We start from the raw sequence: 19,987 nt of genomic DNA, 5'->3' as shown, positions 1-19,987 counted from the left end.
AGCAGGGACCAGGGGAGCATTGAGGAAGCTCCTGGCTGGTTGGTAGAACTGAGCAGGGACTGAGCCTGGGGAGGGCTGCAGGATGATAGTGTCTCCAGGGAGGGCATACCAGGGCTGGACTACATAAAGACCAAAGCCCAGGGAGGGTTAGAGAGAGACACCACCAGAGGGGTACTGAGATAGACCCCGGTGGATTGTATACCCCAAAAGGGGTTTGTGCTTGTTAAAATGCAGAAAGTGACTTGGCCGGAGCGCTGTGTCTGAGAACTACCGAAAGGGTCACTAGAACTAAAGAACGCAGACACGCCCAACCAGAAGGGGGCACTCATGAGAGGTGGGTGCCAACGCCATTACACAGGGGTTGGCACACTCATTAGTGAAGTCGTGCATGAAAGAGAAGTTCAAGCAGCAGAAAAAGATAGATGGACACAAAGAAGGAGCAAAGAAGCCCCAGATAAAGTCACAAAAGTCCTGGTAGTGTGTTCCTTAGAAAAAAGCTAAGGGAGAGCTTTTGGTCAAAGTGCTAACTGGAGGAGACTTGGAACTGTAAACAAAGAAATTACCCGTTTGATTCCTACTGTGTTCGGGAAAGAGGAGTTTGTAGATTCTTTGTACAGGATTGCATCAAATACCTGACTCCCTCATCAATTTCTTTTCCTAGCAGAAACAATCTGCTAGACCCCAAAAATTGGGGTAATAATAATTTAAGATCTCAAAGGTTCCAGAGACAGAAAGAAAAAAATTAAACAGTGAGAAAGCTAGTACCATCCAATTACGTATATCAGAGTGTGGGGTCAGGACTTGATAAAATTTTCATTTCAAACTCTGACAGCATCACAAGGGGGTATTCACAGACATGGACAGCACTGGAGAGCTGTAAAGAAGGTATCTGGTGGGGAAAAACCTTTAAACCCCTCCCCGCAACAAACAAAAAAGCAACCCCTCAAATTGCTTTGCTATTACACTGACAGCTTTTGTTCAAATGCACAGTAACTAAAAAGTGATGCATTCTATTACAAAGAAAGCAGAAGATCATAATTTTGGTGCATTGTGAAATTTAGGTGTATGCTGAAAGCAATAGTAGCCGTCTTGAAAATTTCAGTGATGTACTTTCGCTGTCACATTTCTAAATGGTTCTGTTCCGCTTTTCATGGCCAGTGGTGAATTTAAAGTACTGATAGACACAGAATGATGGACCTTAATCTTCACTAATCTCATCACACTGAAGGCTCTTTTGGGTCCACTGGTAAAAGGAGGTGGTTACATTAGCGTCAGCATAATTCTTTTAAGGGCTCTATGTATCACTGTAGGTTAAAAAAAAAAAAAGGCCCGTATATTTCTATGGATGTTTGAGTTCTTTCAGGTGAGGGAACTCCTATTTCAGAAGAAGGTTTTTTTTTTTTTTTTTTTTTTGTCTACAAATCATCGGTGACTGTCACATTTGCTTGGATTGACAGACTGAATCATGTAGCAATACAGCTTTTATTATGGTTCTTGACTGCAGCAGTTTGCATGCTGAGTTTAACTAAGCTGATATACATATTCTTCAGGAATATATTGTTAAGCAGAAATTTCATAGACATTTTCGGAACTGCCCAGAAGCACAGTATTAGGGTTTTGGGAAGAAACTCCTGAAAATATCACACTAATGCTGCTCCAAATACTTTCCACTGACTGATAAATTTCTCCCTTGTCTCCTGTAGGAGCCCTTCCTTTCCAGGAGCATTTTACACTGGTATTCCACATACTGCAGTGGCATCCAATTCATTTCTAGGTGCAATTTAGATTGTTTGTTTTCATCTATAAAGACCTTTACACTTTGAGTCCTGGGTATGTTGTCCTATGGCACTTGATTTGTACATGTGATGGGTGATTCTCAGTGGAGTGTCCTTGACTCCGGAATGTGTTTCCCTCCTTGGTCCGAGATAGTAAGAATTTGGTGACCCCCAAAGCCTGCCACAAGGCCTATAGGGCTTTCAGGAGTGGGAATGGGTCATGTCTTAGCTTTTGTGTCAGGTTCACTTTATTTTAGAAAATGTGTTTATATCACAAACTGTACATGTGGCTAAGGCATTTTTGACAGATGTAATATATAAATAGGAAAAACTATATAAATAAACCTGAACCAGCATGTTCCGTATTTAGCAAGCTGCCAGGATTTTCATGTAGAGATGTGTATGACAGGTATTAAAATACCAAGTTTCACAGGATGTTGTGTTTACCGAAGGAAAACCCAACCCTGACTGGAACAACGGGGAGTATAGAGACACTGTCCAGTGCAGAGTCTGCTAATTGACATCGGCCCCGCACGCCGGAGCATCATTCATCATGGTGAGCTGAGCTGGGGATGGGTGACAAGCCACAGAGCATTATGTGATGCTCCTCTGAGCAGCAGCAAGTTGCACTTTCAACCTGCTGTTGGCAGCAATTGCTGGAGAATACAGCTTATGTACTGGCCACTTTTTTTTTTTTGCAGGGAGCGGGGATCCTAAACAGCCTATTTAACCGGCAGATCTCATCTCCTTTGGGATATGGAGCACCAGACAGTACAATTCGCCAGCTCTTTTCTACCATTCTTCGCTGAGCTATGAGGAGATCTTTACCTGCTGCCTGTGTGGGATAAAAAGTTGCACCTACATCTTTTGCACACCAGCACAGCAGAGGGTAGGACTGAGCCCCCAGTTTAGCAAATGCACCGAGGCTTACTAATTTGCAATTTAATTAGTTTAGAGACGGTATAACTGAAGAGTCATTTGTTTGTGACAGTCTTACAAGGTTGAAACCAGAGGTCCCACATGCGCAGTAAAAAAAAGTAAGTAAAAAGCATGTCCTAATATATTTAGCAAATGCTAATGCAAAGCAAAGAAAAATATACAGGGGATGGGATTGATGGATTCCGTGCCTTGGCAACTGTTGAATATCTAGAGCTAGAGAAGAGAGAGTTTTAGAGATGAGGCTCCCAATCTTCCTCCTTACAAATAAATTACTGTGCCCAAACACTGAAATGGTGGCCTGCCTTGCATAAACACAATTGTGAGTTGAATTGAAATTGTGCTGTGGACTCAAAACATACTGCAAAAGCAGAAAGCTCCTGCTATCTTTGTGAGCTAGCTGAAAAGTGAAAACAGATTAGAGAAATAAGTTTCTCAATAGGCAGTAACATTGCTTTCACACCAGATTTGATGAATAAGTCCTCCCAGTGGCACTAACACCTGATATGCACATTGCGTGGATTAGCAAGTTTTAGGCCAGGCAGAAGAAAAAATATTCTTTCCTCCCAGTTACTGCTACAGGTATATTATCTAATGAAAACACAACAAGATTTCTCTAAGGAATGTGAAATTTGTTTGGTATTTCCATCAAACAATTATATGTTGTTCATCTAGTATCTGAGAAGCACTGAGGCATATCCAGACCTGATTACATTCCTTCTTAGCTTCAGAACAAGCTATCCCAGTAGGGTGGTGAGCAGTCTCTCCCTTTGATGCAGGTGCACACAAAAGAGAGGTTTGTGATAACAATACAGCCACATTTTCTTAGTATCTTGATGATCCTAAATCAAAACGCCCTGGATCATTACTGGCGTTTTTCAGAATATTTCAAATTAAGGGGTAAATTTTCAAAGCGATGTAACAGGGATTTAGCTGCATGACTTCCATTAACACCAGTGGGAGGTGAACAGCTAACTCCCCACTCACCACTTCAAAAATGTACCCCTTTAAATGTCATATTTCCAAAATACATTAGACTTTTCAATAACTAAACAGTTGCCAAGAAAAACAGTATTATTTCCATTGACAGTATTTGACAGATAACTGCTTCCAGAGCCAAGTTGGTTTGAGGAAAACATTAAAGCTCCCAAACATTTTTATAGGACAGGAAGGCTGAGTATTCTGGGGGGTGCAGCTTCTTGAACCACAACATTCTAACTCTTATGTTAGTGTCTTATGCTATCCTACCTCCCTGCAGCCAGTAGAGAACACAGCTAAGGGAAAGGGGATGTGCATCCTGGCAATCCCTGGCTGCTCTAACAGACCCTGGGGGTTGTTGACAAGAGGTGCAAGTTATATCACTTGTACCAACAAATCAGCACAGCACAGAGAAGCCTCAGGATCAGAGGAGCAAAAAGGTGGCTTGATTGAAGCCAAGAATCAGGGCCAAAAAGTACAAAGTGGGTGTAAAATGGTACCAAATCAAATGGTAATGGTTTGCACCCACTCTGCACTTTTGTAAATGATTATACAAGGTGCAAGGCAGTGGCGAATGTAATCCAGAATATCCAAGGAAAATGTGCATGTTCCCCAAATAAGCACATCAGGTGTTCAGTAACATTCCTGAAAAACATTGAGGTTTAAGTGCATAGGGGAAATCAAAATCTGCATTGCTTTTAGGACTAAACTACATATTCTTTTCCCTGTTGATTTTTATCATTAATAATGTAATCTTACAAACTAAACAGCAAAAGATGTAAACAAGTTGTCAGAACAGATTCCTGAGAGCCATTCTTCCCATTACATATTTGAAAACAGGATTTTTCAATTCAGCAAGGAATGTTATTGTATTATCTCTCAGAGACAGATCAGAATATGTGGAATTCCCATTCTAATATCCGTTATTAAACACATATTTCTTATTTAATTAAAAGACTTTGTTAGATTAGTTTTGATTAATTTGGTCAAATGGTGGATACTAATTAGAACAACCAAGGTTGGGAAGCCCATTAGAAAATGATAATTCTCTGCAGTGAAAACAACAAACATGAACTGAATATTAAGTCAGTTATCTCCTTTAAAGGTGAAAGGAAATATTCCCAAAGATTCAGTCTGTTTAGCTATGGGTGTTATACTCCTATTATCAAAAAAGAACAAAAAGAGCAAGTATCTTAAAAATACTTACTACAATATCTTCAGGGAAAGTGTCCCGACTGAAGGAGCCATCATCAAACATGACTTCATAGAAGACTTGAGATGTCACTCCTATCACTCTGCAACTATAATATCGTGTGTTCCTGTGTTTTGTGATGACAGTCTGTCCCACTGTGATGGCCTTCTCACATGCTTTGGTTCTCTTGAAAGCAAGAATTTAAGAAACAGTCATTAAAAATAGTCACCACTTAGTTTATCAGAACCATGTCACATGATAAAGTAGTGAAGTGATCAATCATGGATCTCAATTTAGCAAGAAATCTTGAAATGCAAAATCTTTCCTTACTACAACAATCAAACTTTCTGTGAAGCATACACATTTACATTTTATTAGAAAAAGAATTACAGCCACACAAGATTACAGCACATAACTAAAAATATATCTACTATTATGGTGTTTTGGCTCATCTTACAAAATAGGAGAATAATTTAAGCATAACAATTCTGGGACCATTCAGAAATTTTGTTTGCCACTATCTTAAAGCTGCCTTATATCCAGCACCAGTAGAGATCATAATGGTAGACCAAACTTATACTGTAGAATTTTATTGAAAGGCACAAGCTTTGGATTCATGTTTGGATTTTCATAATGATGTACTTAATATTTTGCTCACTGGGATGACATCAATAGATATACATCTCGTTTTTGTGGAAGTGGTCAACAGTGATACAACAGGATGCTTCAGTAACTCAGAAACAATACCATGCAGAACACTCACTTTAAAACTGCAGATGGTATTGTGCAGTTATAATGATTGTTTATTTTATCACTCACCTTTATGATGTAGCAGGTCAGTCATAATCATTGTTTATTTTCATGTTTCCTCTCTAACTTCCCTAAAATCAGCTATCACTTTCAGAAGTGTAGCCAGGATATACTCTATGGTCAAATTATGCAAAGATTCTACCTCAACAACTATGGATGTTATACTCCTATTATCCAAAAAAACAAAAACAAAAAGAAAAAAACACAACCCAAATCCCATAACTCAGCAAATGCTCAGAGATGTACATGAGGCAGAAAATTGCGCACACCACTTCTCAACTAATGCATCCCAGTGTGCCTCCCACTTGCACAGTGAGCGTCACCATCTGGAGAAGTAAAATCAAGAGTTTCTCATCCTAATAAGACATCCTATGGCTGTTCACTAGCTGTAAATCATTTCATATTGGTTGCTGTGTTTGTGTGGTAAACTGTACTGTGTCTCAGGCAACAGCTGGGCATCTGAACTTTTCTGACAACAGGAGATTCTAAAAAGCACGGCATGATTCAAATAGCATATCGTATTAGTGAAAATGTTTGAATTAAAAATATTTACTTAACCAGCCTGAAATACTGTATGATATATACTAAATTAATTACATATACTAAATGTAATAATCTGAAAAGAAAGTACCTGTGAAAGTCTGCAAACTGATGTGACTATAGAATTGTCAGCATTATTCTTAGAAGCTGTGTTATGGTCAGTGCCCATGCACTTTGTTAGATTTTTACATTTTATTTTCAAGTAATTCCCGCAACTTTTTTTAAACAAACTTGGGCCAAATTTTGAAATACTTCTTTTGCTTTGTAATTTTTGGCACAAAACCACTTTCTTGCACCACATTACAGAATTTACACATCTCAAACTTTTGTGTTTCTAAAAAGTGAGGGCAAAGCAAGTACAAATATGTTGTGTGCATCTGAAGTCTATCAACAGCAAATGATAGACTTCAGATGCACACAACATATTTTCTAGTGCTAGCGCACTACGTTTGTGTTTGCAAGTGATTTCTCTGAGTAAAACTGTGTTCATGAAAACAGAGGATTGGATTGAGGCCTACTAATGAAGTTATACCCAATCATATTTCTATAGCATTTTCAAGATTACCTGGAAATAATCTTTCTTTCATAATTATATGTTATTTAATGGCTGTTTAGCTGTTTAAACAGCCATTACTAGTTCTGTATATAACAATATCACTAAGCCTAAACACAAAATGGTGAAATGAGCCAAGAACTAGTTTACCACATTACATAGGTCCCTCTACTGGTTAACATCATTTATCACTGTTACACCAAATCTTGAATAATATATAATATATATATACATATGTTTGTTTATTGAAAAATTCCGGACTCCATTTATCCAAATATGTTCAGAAACAGAAATTTAAAGTAGTCACTGAATTATCCATGTGAGTGGAGCAGAAGTTTCTGGTGGATATATAAATCCAACAGGAAGTAAATGTATTAAAAGTACAAAATGTATTACAAGTATGAAGATTGAGCTTCACAAAACAAAAAAACAAGATTTTTTTGTTATTAAGAATATGCAGATTGGTTTACTGGTAAAAGGTTCACAAAATAAACTCCACAACTCAATCCCCCGATCCCTCCAGGCAGAAAACCAAGTAAATAAACAAAAAACTCAAACCATAGAAAACCCTACTACATCCCAGCTCAAGGGGATGGAGTTTGGCTTTCAGTATGCTATGTTGGTAGGATTCTTGATTTATTTTGCAGAAAAACATATTGACAAGCACACTGTATAATTGATTGCCTGTCCCAGAAAACATTTCCTGTCAGAAAAGCCTAAGAACTTATTGACGTTAAGAATGTCATTTTTGATCAGAAAGGACAGTTGTTATGCAAGGGGCTCTATCAGATTAAAGAAACAGCTGTGGTATCTTTCAGATTATGGTGAAAATTGTGGTTCAGAAAGTGTGATTTTTCTTCAACATAACCCAAGCCAAGGATGATCTAAGATAGCAGGTTAAACAGAGAAAATTGAACACACACACACACACACACACACACACACACACACAGCCATTGTGGCCTTCAATATGTAAACTTGAAAAAATGGGAAACATTACGGTAGAAGTCCTTGCTCTTTATTTGTGTGACTGGTGTATTGCTAGCAAACCAGGTGCCATATTATGCCAAGGTCCCTATGCCTTGGATACTGAAAACACATAGCTGGAATCAGTCTGGTTCACCTGTGTGTTAGTACTGGTAAAATCATTAGAGTTATAAAAATGTGCTTAGTGTTTATGCTTTATTGAACACTTGTAAATTGCTACTTGGATTAATATCACTTATAACATCTGTATCATATTGTAAGGTATTATTTGAGCACTTGCACTATAAGTCTCTGTAACTGTGTAAATCACCAGACAGGAGAGAAGCATTAGCTAGTGTGAAATACTAGTCTCCAGGTGTTATGTCCTGCCTGACATAAAAGGCACAGAAACACAAGATGAAGTATTGTGGAACATCAGAGGGCAAAAGACTTGGTTGATTGCTTTCTCCTCCATCATGAAGAGAAGACGTGCAAGTGAGTTCCTTCCATCAGCTGAGTTTGCAACTCTAAGCAGAAGTGGGGAAGGAATAAAAAGCCCTAACAAGGAGGAACTGTATCTTTATGCTGCTTGGACTCTGAGGAGCAAGGATTACTAAGCATAAGCAAAAGATCCCCAGTGCTTAGCCTGGGTTAGTCCTGAAGGACATATTGAGCTTGCTTATTATAGAAGCTTCTGTTACTTTTTGAAATTTAAGATTGAAACTCATTTGTGTGTAGTGTTGTCTTTCATGTGAAATCTAAGATGTAATGGACCTGGGGTAAGTGACTGGTCCTTGTGACTGAGAGTAATCTGAATATTCCTGTGATCTTCAGTGTACGGTAGACTTACCTGGGGGGCAAGACAGATCGGAGTACCCAAGGGACTGTCTGTAATTTCATGTTAAGGCTGTTATAGTTTCTGATGAGTTTACACTTGACAATTGATAGGTGAAATCTACGGATAGAATTCTCAACAATTTAGGGTTTGTGCCCTGTTTCCTCACAGATTGCCCTGAGGTTGGTACCCACACCCTTCAATCACTGCAGGACAGCTTGACAACTAGCCAAGAAATACTTGGTGTAAAAAGTTCCAGATCATATTTATAGTAGAGGATCATCAAAGCTCTAAGATGTATTTGGTTTCATATGGAAACCTAAGTTTTATTCCACCATGCCAATTTTACCCATAGAACTATAGTCCTGATGTGAAAGCGATATTTGAACAGTATGCTTGCTCAGGATTTTTTTCTCTTTGGTCTCTGCGTTTCCCCCAAGGCATGCCCCTCGACCACCAGAGTGCCACGGGGCCAGGCGCTGGCAGCACAGAGTTGGCTACATTGGCTTTTTGTCAACCAGGGATTCTTCTACACAAAGAAAATCCCCAGCTCTCCTGTTACAGGAGCTCTCCATTACATGTGTGCTGCAGAAGCATCACAAGAGACACAGAATAGAGGATCAGTTATGGTGGAGCTGCTACTAAGTTTGTATTCTGTTTTGCACTTCAAATGGGAGTTCAACTTGTTCGTTTTATAGGAAAAATACAGAGTATATGCTGTAAATTTTAGCACATAATGTCTGAGCAAAACCTGAATTTTCTGGGGAGTTTGAAAAAATATCAGTTAATTAATTTTAAAGTTCCAATCAATGAAAAATTGCATCCCTCACCTAAAAAAAGCTCAGTGTCTATTTCCTGATTTTTTGGATTCTCCTAGCTGAAACCCTAGGAGATAAGGAGAGTTTAGTGGGCTCTCTGGAGTTATGTATTTATTTTGTTAATTAACAAAAATAATTAAAAATGTTACAGTTCTTTGTCATAAACAAATCCTTAAGTTAGCTAATGGAGAACAAAAGCTTGGATGACTACATCTTCTATAAGTAGTAGCTGCTGGTTCGTGAAAAACCAAGAGCTCTTTGAGACTGTTTCATGAAGAAGAGTATCTTCAGCATAGGAACAGCTACTGTGTGTGAAAACCCTATTCTTCGTGACACTGGCCAACCAGCTCAGGAGCTCCTGGTTTTCATGACAGCAACAGATGCTAATGTTGAAGATCCTGTTTTTCATGAAGATGTTCAGCCAGTGCAGGATCATATGTGATTTTGCAGAACGGATAGCAGAAAAAGTCTGGTCTGTTTGCAGTGGTGGGGAATTTGGATGAAGAGGTGCTAGAAGACTGACTTCTACAACTGGTAGGAAAATGTTTTTCCCCACAACATTTTTGACAAAATAAAAATCATTTTCCCAAAGTTTTTCTATAACATTTTTTAAGTTTTTCTTCCAAACATTGAAAAACAAAATGTTATGGGTTTTGGTAACTGTAAACCACAAGTTTTTGCTAAAAACGGAAACATTTTCAATCAAAAATCAAAACATTTCAGCCAGTCAGGTAAATCTTTTGGATTTACTGAAAACTGTTGCTCAAATGGATGAAATTTTTTGTTGTTGAAAACAGAACCAGTTTTTTCTATTTACCACTCTCCTAATTTTGTAAAAATCAACATTTCCCACAGAAATTTCCATTTTGACAAAAAAGTCATTTATCATTAAAAAAAAATTGAACGAAAAATTTCTGCTTAGGTCTACTAGTATCTTTATAAGGGCAGGAAGGTTGTGGTGTGTCATCTGAGGTGTCTGGTGGTTGTTCTAGTGGTCAGGTGCGTGTCTCTGGATGGAGGAGTAGAGGGTATGTCCTGTTAGATGCTTTTCATTTCCTTGCTTTTGTGGTTTTGGGTTAGATATGTTATAGTACAGAGCAATCTTAAACCCACAACAGTGTGTGTAAGGTATGTACATAAAGGTTTTTTTCTGGGCAACCATATACATACGTGAGGTTCCCTATCCCCTTTCCTCTATTCTTGCACATCCACAGAAGGACCAGGAGCAATCACAACAACATAAAAATTCACATATGGTCCACGACTGCAGCTGTATACTAAACTTCCCTTCCCGCCTCCTCATTTTTATGGCCTGATCCTGCATTCCAAGCTCACTTAACAGTCATCGATTTCAAGGGGATCTTTAGTTATGCAAGGTATGGAGATCTAGCCACAATGACTAGCTCTCTTTAGAGCATGAGCTATAGGATTCTGTTGTCTGAAACTAATGCGTCCCTTTCAGGAATCTGATTTGTCTTGCGTACCCCAATTTTCACCTCACTTAAAAACTACTTGTTTACAAAATCAGGCATAAAAATACAAAAAAGTGTCACAGCACACTGCTACTGAAAAATTGCAGACTTTCTCATTTTTACCATCTAATTATAAAATAAATTGATTGGAATATAAATATTGTACTTACATTTCAGTGTGATACTGAGCCTGTTTTTCACTTGTGAGCCTTGTCTGAAGCCAGAGTTCGAGGCAGTGAGGCTGAAGTCTGAGGATACATCTACACTACAGGGGGAAGTCGATTTAAGATACGCAAATTCAGCTACGCGAATAGTGTAGCTGAATTCGACGTATCGCAGCCGACTTACCCCACTGTGAGGACGGTGGCAAAATCGACTTCTGCGGCTTTCTGTCGGCGGCGCTTACTCCCACCTCCGCTGGTGGAGTAAGAGCGCCGATTCGGGGATCGATTGTCGCGTCCCGACGGGACGCGATAAATCGATCCCCGAGAGGTCGATTTCTACCCGCCGATTCAGGCGGGTAGTGTAGACCTAGCCTGAGCCCCATCGCCCAGAGCTGAAGCATGTAACTTAGCTTCACTGGGTTCCCTGTGGTGCAGGGCCTCGGGCAATTGCCTTGCTTGCCATCCTTAATGCCAGCCCTGCACTTGCAATCCCTCTAAACCCATCCTGTGACAGCACCTCCTCCCCGAGGGTTGCAACCCCCAGGCTGAGAAACACTGATCTGGATGAGTTGAGTATCTGGATGAATTGAGTTGAGACCTCTGCCTATCCCCGGAAGTACATGTACCTCTGGCTGAGAACCATGGTCTTAAATTCATCCAAAAATGTTGGTTATCTTTATTTAAAACATATTAATCTCTGAGGTCCAAAAAGGAATAGCTACTATTTTCCAGTTTGTCCCTCAAAAATATTGCCCGCTGATCCTCATAAGGGTCTTTATTCTAATCCAAATTCCTAAAAGAATCTTAACAGGAAAAATGAGTCAGTTGACGCTTTTCTCCTTTTATATATGCACATAAATAATATAAAAGATTACTAAGTCAATTGTTTAGTCATCTAAACATTCATAGTCGTGATGAGAACTGCCTACGCAACAATATTTTCAAATTTACATATGCAAAATAACATTGTTTCTATGAAAAAATATGAAACAACCAATTTTGCACACAAAATTTACTTTACTGCAAGCAAACCAGTATTTGTGTGTGCAGAATGGGTGACAGCATAGATGTGCATTCCTTTAGGCATGCAATTACCCAATCTACATGATGAAAGTAGACTGCTTGCACACCTAAAGGGAGCATCCATACATTTTGGCAGGCACAGTATTAGCGCTCATATTTGAAAATTTGGCCCACAAAGAGAAAGATTTTGAAAATGCAGCACAACATTTAAAAGTCATAATTCAATTTATTTTTACTACATTTTGAAACACTATATAGGTACTGGTATTACTTCCCCACCTACCTTCTCCATCTCTATTTAGCATAAAATACAAACCAAATTTGCCAATGGTTGATATTAAAACTGTAACCTAGGAAGAAATAACCACGACGATTCAGAAAGACTGGTCAGAAAGGTTTATGAGACTACTGTGATCAATAATCTAAACATAATTTGTTGCAGACTAACTACACTGCTAAATAATTCAGACTCAAAACAAAATTTCAGCATTGCAGTGGGTGGAGACTCGATAACTCAGGTTAAGAGATATATTAAAATTATGCAGTAAAGTAAGTAAGAGAGTGTGTGTGTGTGTGTGTGTGTGTGTGTGTGTGTGTGTGTGTGTGTGTGTGTGTGTGTGTGTGTGTATAGAGGAGGGAATAGGCATTTGGTCAAGCAATCTCCCTGATTTACATAGCTTAAAATTACTTATTGCAATTTATATATTACAATACTATGTTAGATAATTGTCACACCCCTTCTCCAACCTAAATAAAAAAATAACTCTTATTTTTCTTTCAACCTTGACCTAGGTAGTAACAAATAACTCTCATAATGCATTTTGGAACAACTTTATTAAGATAACACAAGCTAATTATTGTTTTGCTTTCTCCATGAGCAGGAATAGTGGCATCTTGCCATATGTGTGGTTTATTGAATAGCTGAATATCTGTACAGATTTGCTCTGACATTCTATTTTTTAATCTCTATTCTATTCTCTTTAACATTGCAAAACTAGTTTAAAAAGTCAGTGCTCATTGTTTAATTATTTTGCTTTCAAACAATACAATGTAAGTTAAAGTGATGGACAAACAAGAAAGGTTCATTACAAACAGAGAAGTGCTGTTGTGCCAAATGGCAAAAGGCAGTATAATCTCCGCATGAAAGGATAGCTAATAGAAAGGATAAAGGTCTAAGAAGAAAATTAATGGTGAACAAACTTCTGAAAGTTTGGAGATTTGATTAGATTAATTATCCAAAAGGTAGGGCATTAAATCAAAGCATATACAAACGTATGTCAACCTCTCTTGTCTCAAAATCATGTTAAAATTACAGAAGGAAAGGCTCTCATAGTATTTCTGATATCTCCAAGATTTTGTCCAATAAAGCACACACAAGAATAGCCTATCTTTCCCTGGTGGTTTTTTGGTTCTGTCCACAAAAAATAAGCCAACCAATCCAAACTCCTCCTGTAAAGGTATATTGTTGGCTCTGAGTTTTAGGAGAGGCTGGATTGATTTTTATTTTTATCCAAGCCAGTCTGACCATGCATCCCATACACATCACAAGTGGTTGTGCAAGATGCTGTTTCTCAATGTCATTTTTATTTTTCCTTTAATAACACCAAATATAGATCAAGAAAATCATTGGGGAAAAAATGAATGATTTTTGTGGGAGTCCATTTTATCATAATAGTGTTGTATCAGACTAACATTTGTTTTGGCTTCTAGAGCACAAAATAATTATCATTTAACAATTGTTTACAGTGCCCCAGTTTAAATGTATGTCAGTAAAGTATACTGATAAATTGCAGATGTAATATACTGTAATCTGTGCCGTGCATATTAGACAGACAGAAAATGTGAATGCTTCATGTTCCACCTTATTTTACTAACAATTTACAGGCATTATTATTATTATTAGCCTTATTAATAAATATTTATATTATGGAAGCAGGGATAAGACCCAGGTCAGGATGGGGGCTCATTGTGCTGGGTACTGTACAAACATAGAAAAAGATAATCCCTGCCCTGACAGGCTTTCAATCCAGAGGGAAAAAAGGCATAAGAGAATGATGTGCTTTGTTAGTGTGGCTGTTTATTCTGGATGCCCCAGTAACAGAAAGGCACAGACAAATTAGATGGAGTTGAGAAAAAAACAAAATATGAGTAAGAAGCAGCAAGGGTTGGCTTAGAAAAAGTAAGTATAAAAGCACCAAACAATTGAAGCTGCCAAAAAAAAGGAGACTTCAGCCGGGGCAAAAACTGGAGGGCCATTCCATTGCCATCTATCCCAAGCAGGGCTGGATTAATTATCCTGTGGGCCCAGGGTTGTGTGGTGTTGAAAATGTTATTACAATCTAAAGCAAACAAAATCTTACTCTTCAACTTCCTGCACACCCTTCCGCTTTGAGGTCAAGTATTCTCGGTCAACTTCTCAAAACACAAAATAAACAGGTTATATAGATTTATCATTGCTATCAATGACACATTTACGTCCATAGTAAATATAAGGAGGGAGGGCTGCAAAAAATTTGACTTTGAATGAGTGGTCACCAACATGAAAAGTTTGAAAAACACTGGATTAAATGATCAAATGGGTGTTTTCCATCCAAAGATTCTATTATGTATTTCTTCTGACTGAACAATGTTAAGGAATAATTCAAATATAATTTAAAAAATACAGAAGGGTTAAGCATCTCCCACTAGACGTGACAGAAATAAAGTGGAACAAAATGCATTAAGATCTACAAGACCGTTAATGACAATATTGTGAATGGAGTGTACATCACAGCTAACATTAAAGGCTCTTTCTCAGCATTGATGGGAACGTCTGGCATTGTAACAAAGAACATGGAGTTTTCCTCATACTTTGTATAACTATTGTCAGTCAGTACGGAAATTTTGAAAGGACATTTGCAAGGTTTTATTGGGAATGCTGAATAAGTATGTTATATGTGCAATATATTTTATATTCGACATTCATAATATTTAATCTGGGTTTGTAATAAATGCAGGTATTTGTACTACCCTGAACATTAAAAAAAGGAGACTGTATTGATTTATTGTGGAGGTGAATCCATACATACTGTAATGGTCCTAATGGAAAAGTATGTCAGGCCTATCAACCACTGTTTGAGTATGAACATCTCTCCAAGCTCCACACATAAGGAGAAACTGTCAAAATATAATGACCTGCTGTATATGAAAAGAATATAGATGGAGCAATCTTTTAAACGTAACCCGCTTCCTTCATTTTCCCTAGACAGCTAAGTAAATTCCTGCCTTAATTACACTTTTAAAATGCAAAGACTATCCACGGCATATTTTACTTTTTTGTTAGAAAGAAAGAAAGAAAGAAAGAAAGAAAGAAAGAAAGAAAGTTCCTTACCACATTTTGATTGATCTTGTGTCTGAAACATGTGATGTAGACAACATAAGGCCAGTCATCAGGCTCCATCAGCACCCCTGCAGCATGGGCACAGGTAACATGGAAGGAAGCTGGACAACGCCCATAAGAACACTGTATGCAGGCACCGGAAAATTTCTTCATTCTCTGTCTGCAGAAGATACATTTCTGTACAAACACAACAGAACAGAATGTCAACTAAACTACCGTAACTTAGCTAATTTCCATGTTTTATTGACTACATTTTACAGCTAAGCTGTATTGAAAAAGAACACATTTTTCTGAATTGCAAATAAACCTTGTAATATACTGAAACTCTAAGTCAGCATTTTTGTCTTTCTTTACGGACACACAAAGAGTTAATGGTTTTGGTGCCATAGTGGGGAATCTGATATGTAGTTGATCATTATTAATCATTTTGATTCTAAATCCCATGCACTGCCCTACAAATCAACCCTTTCTCCCAAAGTGAGCAAATTGTTAATATAATTCTTCAAAAATAATGATTATGTGTGACAACAATAAAACTAAAATACATACACTCTGTTATGTTCCTGTGTGTTCAAAATAGGCATTGGGGGATGGGAGAAATGAGAGAGACAGGCTCTGCCTCGCTGAATAAAACAATTTGTCCATGAAGTCTGGTATCCTGCTGCCAGAACTAGCCAATAACCAATATGTCAGGTGGAGAAATACTCCATTACTATGTATTGCCAATTGTGTAATACTGTACATGGGGATATAGCTCTTTCCTGCTTACCCTCATCATAGCTTATAAAACAAGAAATATGTAATTGATTATCATAATATTTTAAAATCCACCCACACTATTTTACCCAATGGCCTTGGCAGTAGTGAATTCCACAATTTGACTATGTGGTGTTGAAGTACTACTGATTCCTTTCATCGCTCTACATTTACCAATAGTTTTTACAAAGCAACTCACTAAAGAGTCATCAGTGAACTTCACCAACTCAACATTGTATGATGGGATTGCCTTGAATTTATGTAACTGACACAGCAAACGCTGCCAGAGTGGTGAATTTGTTGGCTCAAGTCATCCTCAAAAGTAAAGTTAGAATACAAAGCATAAGCAGACTAAGGAAGTGAACCCACAATGTTCAGTGCCTCATAGGAGTAAAACACTGTAAAATTAATACATTGGTCTTGTAAGCCTTTCATCCAAAGATTTCAAAATGCTTTACAAACATTTAACTACCCCTTCAAGGCAAGTATTATTATGCACATTAAGTGGCGAGGGAAACAGAGACAGAAAGGTTAAATGACTTGCCCAAGCCTGCATAGAAATGGGATCAGCACTCAGGACTTTCTACCTCCCAGTCGCTTATTAATTCATTAGATCCCCTTTTAATGTAATTTCACAAACTTTAAAAAACGTTAACATTGAAAAACAAAAATTTCATCCTGTGTAATTGTACTGACTCCCCACAGGGTCAGCAGCAGGGGGTGGGATCCATGTTCAGTAGGGGACTGTGTTATAATGATTTCAGAGCCTTCTGCCCCCTGTGCCTTGAGCCTATCTATGTCCCTTTCCGCTCCTATATTTCCCTCCCAAGTCACTGCCCTTATCCCTTCGTCCCCACTGTTATCCTCTCTGGCACTTGTCTGCCTCTAAAATCAACTCCTGCTCCTGCCCAGTCTCTAGCTTTTGCCCATGCCCCCTTGCTCCTATGCTACCCCACTCAACAGTTCCTGTCCTTGCCCCTATCTCCTCCCATCATCGGCTCCTGCCTTTCTAGCCCATCACTCTGCTCCTGTCCCTCTGGGCACCAGCAAGGGGTGCAGTGAGAGCAAAGGAGAGACTGTTTCCCTGCTCTCAGTTCTGGTGCCCAGTATCTAAGCAACCCCCAGCTTTGAGGAGCAATTGCAGGGAAAGTCCTGTTCAGCCCCTGGCAGATATGAAATGGAGCATGCTCAGTTGTTCTGTGAATATGATGCATCCACAGTCTGGTTGGCATGTAGGAAACTGTGAGAGGATGGCAAATGCTCCAGAGAATTTAGCTGGCAAACTCTACTAAACCTTTACTGAGAATGTGTGAAGTTAGGGTTACCATTCGTCCGGATTTACCCGGACATGTCCTCCTTTTTGTGCTAAAAATAGCATCCGGGGGGAATTTGTAAATCACTCAAAATGTCCGGGATTTCCCCCCTCCCCGGCAGAGCAGAGCGAGCGGCTGGGAGGGCTGCAGGAAAGTCACGGGCTGGACTCCGGAGCAGCTGTAGAGGAGCTCCTCCCCCCCCCCTCCCTCCCTCCCTGCATTCTGAGCCGGCAGCTCCTCCTCCCCTGCAGCCCAGTGTCCCGGTCCGGCAGCACTGTGCAGGGACCGGGTTGTGTGATGCGCTGGGGAGTGCAGCCACGTGTCCGGCTCGCACGGAGCCCAATACCCTGTTCTGAGCAGCAGGGTAAGGTGGCCAGGGGGCAGGAGAAGGGGCAGGGAGGTTCTGGAGGGGGCAGTCAAGAAACCGGGGGGGGGGGGTCAGGAGTTCAGGGGAGGGCTTTTTGGGGGGAGTGGAGAAAGTTTTGGGCAGTCAGGGTACAGGTAGGGGGTAGGGTCCTGGGGGGCAGTTGGAGGGGGTCTTAGGAGGGGGCAGTTAGGGGACAAGGAACAGGGAGTCTTAGGTAGGGGGTGGGGTTCTGGAGGGCAGTTAGGAGCAGGGGTCCCAGGAGGGGGCAGTCAGGGGACAAGGAGCGTGGGGGGTGTTTGGGAGTTCTGTGGGGGGGGCTGTCAGGGGGCAGGAGTGGGGAGAGGGATCGGAGCAGTCAGGGGACAGGGAGCAGAGGGGTTTAAATGGGTTGGGAGTTCTGGGGGGGGCTGTCAGGGGGTGGGGAGTGGTTGGATGGGGCGTGGGAGTCCCAGGGGTCTGTCTGGGGGTGGGGGTGTGGATAAGGGTTGGGGCAGTCAGGGGACAAGAGGCAGGGAGGCTTAGATAGGGGGTGGAGTCCTGGGGGGCAGTTAGGGGCAGGGGTCCCAGGAGGGGGGCAGTCAGGGGACAAGGAACGGGGGGAGGGTTGGGGGTTCTGGGGGGGCGGGAAGTGGGAGGGGCAGGGGCGGGGCTAGGGCGGGGCTCCTCCCATCCTCTTTTTTGCTTGCTGAAATATGGTAACCCTAGTGAAGTAGAATTTTTCAGAGGCCTATAACTTGGCCAAATGTGGGCAGATTTTCCCGGGGATGGCAAAAGGCACATACACGACACAGGGAGGTCACCCTGAAAAATATCAAATCCTTGCTAGTAAGCATGGAAGTGCTAGAGCTTTTCAGCAGAGTGGTTGCAAGAATATTTTAAACATGAGCAAATGTATTTTCACTCATCTTCTTCTCTGAAATGGCTACACCATTATTGCTGAAACTTAAAAAAAGGAGCAGCAGCTCAATTGAGAAATCTGGCATTTTTGTCCAAATGGTTAAAATTTGGTGAAGTTCTAACACATTGAACAAAGGGTCTTATAATTCGAAGTGTTGGGCAACTGTAAGTATAGGCAGCGCTACCTGCCCCACCTAGAACATCCGCATCAAATCGTTCTATAGCCAGCATTTTAGGAAGGTAACAAGAACCAAGACACTAAGAAATTATAAGATGAACTATTGTATATATTTGTACAACAACTTATAAAAATGTCCTATGCAAAACAAAGGAAAAAATTAACACAGGAAGTACATAGTGTTATAATTAATTGGTTCATGCATCAAAAAAAGGGTTGAATGAAAATTAGCTATTCTACATAACATGAGTCACGTGACTTGCCAGACTCTCTCTGCTTCCAGAAGTGGAAGAGCTGAGAAACATGAAATGAAAGGCATGGGAAAACTGTGACACAAGTTCAGGAGGATTTGGAAACATGCTTCGGAAAACACAGACCTTGGGACTGGGTAATAGCCAAATGATAAGGTCAGAAGAGATCTAAACGAAGGATGTAGCGGCTGAGATATCAGTAGACAGCCAAATCAATTCAGATTAAATAAGAACTTTACCCAAACTATTTTTTAGGTTTAAAAATTCATTGAGGTTCACTTCTTCCCCTCTTTTCAATCCCTTAATATACTAATGTGGACACACTGAAATACTGCACACACACACACACACACACACACACACACGCACACGGCTTTTTCTAACAGTATTATTTACTTAGCTCAAACTAGAGAATACTAGAAATCTGGCGAAAAAGCCTGTTCATACGAGAGTTCCAGGAACAATTTCAGAAGCTTTATTAAGAAAACTCTTCCCTTAATCATTCAAAAATGCGGGAAACTACAGTGTATATGCTAAGGGGAAGGCTTTAAGAAAATAAACTTGCAAAGTATTAAGGAGCAGATTCTGACCTCCGTTATACTGGTGTAAATCTTAGTAATTACTAACTTAAGTGAAGTTAGTCTGGATTTACACTAGTGTCACTGAGACAAGAATCTGGCCCTAAGTAAGTTGGTAGTGCAGATTTAGAATTATATGAACAAACTGAAAAAAAGCTTATTGTATTTCTAACAATGAGGTGTGTCCACTTTATTGCTGAATCAGG

At 39.7% G+C, this 19,987-nt stretch overlaps 1 protein-coding gene across 4 annotated transcripts in view; it reads right to left on the bottom strand.

Annotated features, from left to right (window-relative positions):
• Positions 1-19,987, bottom strand: part of KDM4C (lysine demethylase 4C) — a 428,281-nt gene that overhangs the window by 31,071 nt on the left and 377,223 nt on the right. For all 4 annotated transcript variants that reach the window (XM_054032415.1, XM_054032416.1, XM_054032418.1 and 1 more), the window contains 2 exons: positions 15,433-15,618; positions 4,897-5,067 (listed from right to left, as the gene is read on the bottom strand). In XM_054032415.1, coding sequence (XP_053888390.1) covers positions 4,897-5,067; positions 15,433-15,618 — 357 coding nt within the window. The remainder of the gene's footprint in view (positions 1-4,896; positions 5,068-15,432; positions 15,619-19,987) is intronic.

This window comes from Malaclemys terrapin, chromosome 6 (genome assembly GCF_027887155.1).
Source record: "Malaclemys terrapin pileata isolate rMalTer1 chromosome 6, rMalTer1.hap1, whole genome shotgun sequence".
In the NCBI taxonomy this organism is placed as follows: Eukaryota; Metazoa; Chordata; order Testudines; family Emydidae; genus Malaclemys; species Malaclemys terrapin.
This window is presented reverse-complemented; position numbering and strand designations above follow the sequence as displayed.